Raw genomic sequence first — 9,101 nt, 5'->3', positions numbered from 1 at the left:
AAAGTACAAGCTCAGCCAGCATAATCATAGTCCACAACGTCATGCCCTTTTTAGTTATGGATGGTCTCTGGGCTTTCAGACTGCCTCACAAATGTAAACTAATTAATGTTAAGTAACATTATTATTGCTTTCCTGCTGGTAACCCAGCAGACTGCTTTCTCTCTTTTGTGTTTTTCCTCTGGGCTGAGAAAGCTGCTCCTGCCCGAATGGCTGAAGTGTAGAAAAGCAAACGTGACTGTGTACTCCTTTGCCAGGATCCACGCCAGCTGTTTACTTACAGTTTCATTGCACTATGAGACCTTGTTTTCCAGATGTTTGTCCCTAGAGGCGTACCAGAAGGAGAGTGGTCTATAGCTCATGGGAGATAGATTAGCCCTCCCTCAGGAAGAAGTGGCTCATGGGGAAGGGGGAAGAAAAAAGCTTTCTATGAAGCTGGAAGTAAATAGAACTGAAATAAATTAAAATGCTGCAGGAAAATGGCTTGAAAACAGTTCCCTGCCTTTATTTCCTGTGGAAACACATCCTAACGAACTTCTCAGCTCCCCAATTCTCAGCAGAAGAGATGTAGAAGTCTCCATGTAAACTCCCTCTAAAGACTGCTCCTGTTATCAGATGTTCTTTCAGCTCCTCTGAGTCATATGTGTGCTGTTGAGCGTGCAAGACCAATTAATGTTACCGTCCTTTTTTTTACTTTTTTATTCCATTGATATTTTTTCCCTTGAAAACAGAGACAATCGCATGCTTTTTGCATTTTCTTTTTTTTTTTATTCTTAATCTCCCTGCCCCTCCTGCAGTGAACCTAATGTCCTCGATGACTCCCCGAGCCTGGCCACTGAGGGCAGCCTCTCTAGGTACAGTGTTAACACTACCTGTCTGTCGGTGTGTGTGCTGGGAAACGAGCCGTTTCCAATCTCCTCTGTCTCTTCCCCTCACCTTTTGTCGCTCTCTCATCTCTGTCTCTTGTGGCTCATTGATATTCAGGCCTGCAAGTCAAAGGTGTAGCAACCCACCTTCAGTTTTCAGCTTTGATTGCCAATAACTTTGAGGAGGCTAAGGGGAAGGGGAAAGAAAAAGCTGTAGCAAGTGAAATAGCGGCCTGGCTAGCTAGCCTCCAGGTTTTCCCCTTACTTAGCAATTGCTTGAAAGGCATGAGAAAGATTATCCATGAGGCATTAGCTGTAGCCTGTTATAAGCATTAGTCTGGAGGCTTATATAAAACAGACACATCTGTTTTTCCATTCATCTCACAGTGCTGTCACCACAAAAGACTTAATAATAATATCAAGCTATGTTCTTTAACATTCACTAATAAAACTAATTATGATAACTTCTGTGGAATATAGTTCTCTGTGGATGCTCTGCAGTAATTCTCACTATTTTTTACGAAATGTTTCCAATTCTCAAATGACAGCTTTAGAAAACTTGCAGGTGAACACCATTTATGCATATTTAAAAGCGCCCTGTCAGTGCCAGAGTTCAGGTCTAGCCGTTCCCCGTTACCTGTGGACAGGGGAGTTTGTGCACAAACACTGCTACGGCTGCGGCTATCAAATGGGTCAGGAGTGAGCTTAGAAGGGAGGGCTGCACCTTTAACGGCCAGCTCAGTCATGTTAATCATCCTTACTGTCCTGCTGCTGTGCTCACACCTCTCAACCCATCCTCACAAGGCAAGAGAGCTGTCGTTAGTCCCAAGAGCATCTCCGTTTCCTTCCAGAAGAACACGGCCCCTTACGTTGGCGACATGGAGGGTAACACACTATTTCATTGCCACACCAGATGAAGATGTGGATATGTTGAGAGGTGATTGTGTGAATGGTTTTTATTTTGTTAGCTTGGTTTTAGCTGTCGGTAGTGGCTTTTTGGGGTGGGGACAGGCTTCTTTGTTCGTTTGTTCATTCTTCCCAGCTGACAAATGGAGGGTTTATCGTCGGTGGTGTCACTGAGATCATCCCATGATTCATGGTGTCCTTTGTGTGCGTGAATCCCGCTTTGGCAGATCAGTCTCTAATTGGTGCTACTGTAGGAGTGGCGTTAGGAAAAGACATCGGCTTATTGGCAGAGGCAGGAGTATTCTTCTCTGGTTTTGTGATAAAGTAAAATGGATGGCATGGTCATCTGAGCGCGCTCTGGGGCCTAAAGAGAGCAGAAGTCATTCAACCAAAGAAGTTAAGTGTCGTCCCTTAAGTAGAGCTAGTAACTCACTGCAGCTGAGGAGGATGAGGAAGGAGAAGGTCCCTATCTGAGTTAAAGCCATAATGACCTGATACCAGGTTACATCAGTGTTGCATTTGAGATGTTTTGATCTTATTAAGTGGGGGAGAGTCACTCCTAATAACAGTGGTGAGGCCAAGCAATATGAGACAGCTAAGTCAACAGATGAGCTCCAGTGCAGTCATTTATTTTGAACCCTGAAATGTAATCAGCTGTACAGTGGGTTCCTACTCATTTCTGTCACACCAATTTTCACAAGGGACCAGGACACTCTATCCTCCACTCTGCTCTATGGTACAGAGATTTCCTTAGGCAAAGAGGTTAACAGATATACTTGGGAGTCAGTTCTGTTGAGGTTTATTATTCTTTTCAAGGAGCGGGCACTCACATCTGAAGAAGGGGCATCAGGGCTGCAAAGCTTTAGAAAGAATGAAGACAGGGAAATACAGCGACTTCTTATAAAAAGGCTAGGTTACAGTTCTGTAAGGAAGAAAAGATGTTTCAACTGCATTGTTAAATGTGCAAATTGGATTCCTCCTCTAAAGAACAGACGGAATAAAGCAGACATTGTAGGAACTTATTGTGCTGTGGGGATCATAGGACAGAATAAATGTGGTTTTATATTCAGGAACATTAGTTTTAAATAAAGCAGGCTTGAGTTTTTCTTACATAACTTTGATTTCGGCAGGAGCACAATGACAACTGTTTAGGCTTCTGAATTGAAAAGCTGATGTTTAGTCATAACTGACATAAAGAAATAAAACATATGCAGACTAGACCCTTATGAAAGGTAGGAGTTTTAAATAACTTAAATAAATAGTGATGAACACACACATACACAAAGAATAACGTCCGTTTCCCTTTGTTCTATAGCAATTAGAGCCAGCCACATAGAAAAACAGGGAAGACAGGAAGGGGATAGCATTTAAGTGCTCAGAAGTAAACAAGATAACATAGGGTATGGGGCTGAGGAGCATATGTGTCCAGCGTCGTGATTTGTTGTGGTTATAATCTGAGAGGAGAGGATGTTTTCCCAAATGAGAAAGGAAGACGAATGAGGAGTCACCGCAATGGAAATCTGTTGCACAAACACATTTCCCTTTAACGCTCGTCGTTATGCCTGTCTTAGCTTAATGGTGCCTAGCAGGGAAAATCAGAGTGACTTCATATTGCCAGGGCAAGCGTAGCAGATCTAACACTAATGGGGCTAGGATGTGTCTGGGAATACAAAAGCTGGAGTTCATCTACATTTTAACCCATTCTCCACTGGCTTTTGTCCACCAACCCTCTCATTCAGATGTCTTGGGACACAAAGTGTGTACATTCTACCATAATGGCGTGGCAAGCATGTACACCTTTTTAACAGACTTTTGAACTCCTTGCTTCCTTTGTCTCTGTTTGTATTCTTTTTTCTTCTTCTTTTCTTTTTTTGGCTGCATGGTTTCTTGTAATTCACGAACATCACTTATTATAATTGCCAACCTGATAAAGTTTCTTTTAGCCCTCGCTGTGTGACTGCACTGACTGTCATTTCTTGCAGTGCTGGCAACATGCTTCCATGAAGCTGGGGTTGTTTGATCTTTTGCTCCCCTGCCTCTGCCCTAACTATGTAATGGGAGTAACATTATTGTGGAGATAAACCCCCTGACAGAGATACTCAGAGCGTGACAGAGCATCTTTGTGATGGGCAGGAAAAAATTCTCGTGTGTTATTCCCAAATAAATCTGGGTTATGTACTGCAGAAAACCCCTTCTTATTGATCACATTGTCACAGGAGGGAAATGTACTGTCAGCTGAAATGGCATTTGATTCAGTGTTCCTTGACTGGGTCCCACAGGCTGCCAGAAAAACAGTATACTCCTGGTTAGGTCTGGTAAACAGGGAGAGACAGGAAAGGAGGGAGGGGAGCTACAGAGAGGGAGCTACTGTTGGCTACACAGAGCCAACAGTCTGCCAGCCACACTAATTTTCACAGAAACAAGATCAGTAGTGCTGTGCTTTGATGTGAAAAGAAACCCTCACAAACCCCTGTGAACTGAAAGGCTATATCTGAAAATTCAGTCACTCATCTGAAATTTGAAGTCTTTATTATTCTCTCTCTCTTTCCTTCCCTTCTTCAAAATTTGGGGATAGAAGGCAAAAAGACAGCCACAGCAGGACTGTGCTGTGGCGCAGGCAGCTCTGCAAGACTTGGCTTCTCTCTGGTCCACCATTTGCCTGCAATAGATATCTGCAATTTCAGCTCATAAGATCATCCCAAATTATACCAATTTGTGTAATGATTCAGTACTAGAAATAAACATCCACCAGATCACTAAACTCATTCCACTTGTGATATAAGCCAGGCTGAAAATCCCAGACTCCAGCAAGAAGACACAAAGTCCAACCTTTCTTTTGCTCACCTATTGTTTGTCCTCAGTGCACAGATTACTCCATGGGAATAAGCTTCTTCCTCGCGTATAGCCTCTGTACCCTCATGCAGTCCATGTAGTCCCTTTATCTAATGACTTTTTCAAAAGAGTTTTCATGATGCATGTGAAATGAGCTTGTTTCACCCCTATAAACAGTGTTTTGTACTGAATACAGTTGTAGTCGTTCTGCTACAGACATTTAATCTCCTCACTCATGGAACTAAGAGTTACCGTTCCTTCACCAGAAATTGTAACAGGATTCTCAAAAGCTAGTCCAATAGAAAATTATTTTTTCAAGACCTTCTCCGCCTAATTCCTACTTAATCCACATACTGGTAACTAGTCCGAAAACTTCTTAAAATTCAGAGGAATAAGTTCTTATGTAATCCTAGAAACAGAAGATAAAGACAATTCTACAAGCTGTAATTTCAGGTAGTCTGGATCACAAAGGTAAAGACTAATTTAAGTGCAGTCTCTTTGCTTTCATACGGAATGATGTGTTGCTTCTGGACCTACCAGTTGTATATGCAGCAGTCATTGTCTGGGTCAAGAACACAGTCCCACCAGCAGGAAATAACTTTGAGGAATCTGCGCATTCATAGGCGGGTGTTTGCATGATGTTTAGGATGCTTTGTATGTAAATCATGTCAATACCCTGCGTAAGAACTGGAAATACGTTCCAGAGACCGGTGATCTCATTTGGAAGAGCCATCTAAGGGAGAAAAGAACTCAAATATATCTTGTTTGCTCTGGCTGTGAGCTTGCAGAAGCTTTTCCTTTTTTTCCAAAACACTGCAGCTGTGGTGAGATTGCTGAGGGCATGCCCAGGTTTATTAGGCTGTGGTCAAACAATCAGAAGAGAAACAGCTTCAGGGTCTTAAGATGTTGCTCTCCTCGAAGTTGCCCATTGTCCCCTCAGTAGAGCTGGTAGAAACACACGCAAGTGTTTGAGTGCAAAGTCTGACTTTAGTTTAAACTGATAAGGGAGGAAGGAACAGGACTTTCAGGTCAGGTAACCAGACTTTGACCTGAAGCAGACCAGGAAGCTCTCATGTTCTGTTCCACCAAACCTTCAAAGGGCAATAACTTCTGCCAAAGCGAAGAATGAGCTGTTCAGGAGACAGAATTTTTTAAAGCCTCTCCACAGACATCCTCCATGTCTTGTCTGACCATGTCCTTAGATTTGTCTTCTTCCTCTGCTCCTGTAAGGCCAGGCGATAGACCTTCACTCTGTTGGTGGTACTGGGCTCCTCCAGTGAGATCCAAGGAAAACATCTAGAGAAAAGAATGTTTTCCTTTAAATTAATGCAGGCCAAAGGCAAAATGGATTGTAATACTGAATCTTCAACAATGCATACCAGATATAGCTGGAAGTTGCTTAAATAGGACACGTTGATTCCAGTTTGTCCCAAATAAGCAGCTGCCTGGTTTAAAAGAAGTCCATCTCAAATTTTAGTCACTATTGTAACCATATGTCTCTCAGACATAGTTCATTCAGCTAAAATGTTTTGTGACCGCTGCCTGCTAAATGACCGATTTTTAACTGTTTGGAGGAATACGGTGCTTTGATAAAAATGAGGGGAGGGTGGTATTTCTATATTAAGTAGATTAAATGGTCAGCTGAATGGTAGAATGAGATGGTATGTAGCCAAGTATGTTTTATTGCTAAAGATTCTTTTACTGCAGATTTTCAGATCTTTTCTGCCAAGACATTAAAAACTAAAAAGCTTGTTTTTCTCTCTCTGTATATAAAATTTATGTTTACTTGTCTTTTTTGTTTGCTAGCCACAAAAAGACTTAAGGCTGCAAGTGTTGAGTGTGGGGCCTTGTTCACATAACCCATGCATCCATTATGTGAATGGATCCTTTGTCACTTTGTGTTTGTTTTTTGTTTGTTGACTTAAATTGAAATCAAAACCAGATGTCAAAATTGTGATGAGGCTGTGGAGCCTATTTGAGAGGGAAAAAAAAAATAGCTTTTACAACATTGTCCTTGAAAAAGGAAAAGCAAACAAGAAGGCTTTTGAGCTAGGAAGCTGATATTCTTGCCTTTATTGATGTGGCAAAGGATGCAGAGAAATGAGTGTTGCTCAGTGGGATGCATCAATCAATGACTGAAAACTGAAATCTGCAGTTATTTATATTTGGATGCTACCTGTGCGTGGCCAAGTCCTGAATGCCATGACTCCCACCTCCCACCCTTTCCTAAGCCCCGGAAGCCACAACCCAACAGACACGTCCTCCCCCATCCTTCAAAGACAGTATTGCTCTTTGAAGTGGCTGTGCCATTAGTGGTTGGTTGGTTGGTTTATTTATTTATTTATTTATTTATTTTAGTCACAATTGCCAGGACGCCTACTAGTTATACAGGGTGCTTCTGCACTCGGCCTAATGCTGTCAACATCTAACAGGGTGGCAAGCGTGCAGAGCGAGCCTGGACAGCAGAACCTTCTTCTGCAGCAGCCCCTGGGGCGGAAAAGAGGACTACGGCAGGTGAGAACAGGGGGAGCGAACAACCCTTCTCTCCTTCTCTTTGACTTGGTTTGCTTTTTCTCGTCTGTGTCTGTTTTGAAATGATTTGTGGATGTGGCAGGTCCCTTTTACCTCATTTGTGATATAACAGTGCAGTCCACTGAGTTAGCAGGAACCGCAGCACAAGTCATAACTGTGAGGCCTGACAAATCCCTAAGAGAGGAGGTGCACTTTGTGTTGAATTCCCCAATCTTTTCCTCTGTGGGGTTTGGGTTTTTTTGTTTTGTTTTGCTTTTTTTAATTAAATGATGGTCACACCACCTGCAATGCATTACATTTAGTGCAGAAACTGAAAAGGCACAAACCCCAGAAGTTCATATGAAGGTCACAGAAACTTTAAAACATATATCTGCTAAAAGCAGAGTGACTGGACACCTAGAGGAATAGGCAATGATGATCTGTCCTCCTTACAGAGGAGAAGTGGTGTAATATGTGAACATACATCAGCCTAACTCTTCCTTCCAACATTTAGCTTCGACGACCACTGCTGTCACGTCAGAAAACTCAAACCGAACCTCGTAGCCGTCATGGAGCTCGACTTTCAACCACGCGGCGGAGCATCCAGCCAAAACCAAAACCTAGCGGTAGGGCAGCGCTGCATTTCCAGAATCAGCACTTCATATTTGAAAGTAGAGAATGCTATGGTGTTGGTTTAGCTTAAGGGAAAAGTTGGTATGTTGTTAGTAGCCTATACCTAAGTTTTATCCTTTGTCCTAGAGGTGTGGAGAATTTAGGGGACAGGTGTCCTCTATTCAGGATGCCTTGTCCAAAACCTCCAGATGTGCAAAGTTTGAAGCTGCTATTGAGAGTAGTAGAAAGAAGGAAATTTCTCATCATTTGCAGGCTTAGCAGTGCAGAGCTTTAAGGGTTGTATAAGGAAATGAATACAGGACTGTGCTAGTCCATGCCGTGTGTTTCCAGAGGTCAGCACGGCCGAGCAGAGAGGGTGGCTGTGTTCTGTACCATCTGAAGTGAGCAGTTAACTTCAGAGGAAACACCTGGAAGAGCAAAGGTTGCTTGCGAGCTTTCTGGGTTTCTAACCACTCAGCCAGGACTGTGCTGGGGCAACAGCGCTGCTGGAGATGTTTGAAACATAAAAGTTAACCCAAAGTAACTAAGAGCAGGAACAGGGATATCTGTTTTACCGTTAAGTTTTAGTCTAGCTGTCTTCACCCTGTGCTGTTCTGTTATTCCTGGATAGTGGACTCAGCCTGCAGGAATGGGGGGCAATCAGCTGCCCTCTTTCTTTTCTCAGATTTCCTGCAAAACCTTGGGCAATTCCTTTATATATTTGCATCTCAGTTTTCTTTTTTTTTTTAGTTGAGGGCAGAAATGCCTAACTCACATCGCAATTCAACTCAGCATATTCTTCTGGGATGGAAAGATGTTATGGGTGGCATCTATCTCACCAAGCCATGACAAAGATAGGTACAGTGACTCAGTCTTCAGGAGATGCCTGACTGTTGCTGTGGCTTTAGAGGAAGCCTAGGGTAAAAGGCTTTTAAATTAGTCTCCAGTTAGACAGCTCATAAAGATGGAATTAATCATGAATCCTGTCCCAGTTGTAAAAAACTCTGGGGATTCTCTCTCTTCTTTTCTTGTTGTGTTTTCCTTCCCAAACTGTGGCATTTTAATACTTGATTTTCTGGGCTTTGTACCCTTCAGCGGAGCAGAAGCGGTCAGTGACTTTCACTGAAGCCCAGCCTGAGACAACAGCAGCCTCCTCAGGGGACCCATCAGCTCCAGCAGCCCAGCAGCAGGGCTGCAGCCACGGTAGCCCCCAGGTGACCAGCAAGCAGGAACCGCTAAGTAAACCTGTGCTGACTTCCTCACCTGCCATCATTGTAGCTGATCTCCACAGCCAGACCACTGGCCAGGTAACGTGACCGATGGTTTTATCACGTGTGTCTGTCTGCCACTTCATCCACGTTGCCGGGCAAGTTTGTA

At 43.1% G+C, this 9,101-nt stretch overlaps 1 protein-coding gene across 1 annotated transcript in view; it reads left to right on the top strand.

The window, feature by feature from the left end:
• Positions 1-9,101, top strand: part of UNC80 (unc-80 homolog, NALCN channel complex subunit) — a 136,217-nt gene that overhangs the window by 125,940 nt on the left and 1,176 nt on the right. The window contains 4 exon segments of the mRNA XM_035892015.1: positions 795-851; positions 7,034-7,115; positions 7,627-7,738; positions 8,820-9,031. Of these exon segments, the coding sequence (XP_035747908.1) occupies positions 795-851; positions 7,034-7,115; positions 7,627-7,738; positions 8,820-9,031 (463 nt within the window).

The sequence above is a fragment of the Egretta garzetta genome, unplaced genomic scaffold (genome assembly GCF_000687185.1).
Source record: "Egretta garzetta isolate BGI_Z169 unplaced genomic scaffold, ASM68718v1 scaffold230, whole genome shotgun sequence".
Taxonomy (NCBI): Eukaryota; Metazoa; Chordata; class Aves; order Pelecaniformes; family Ardeidae; genus Egretta; species Egretta garzetta.
The sequence above is the reverse complement of the archived record's forward strand: the minus strand, read 5'-3'. Positions and strand labels throughout refer to the sequence as shown.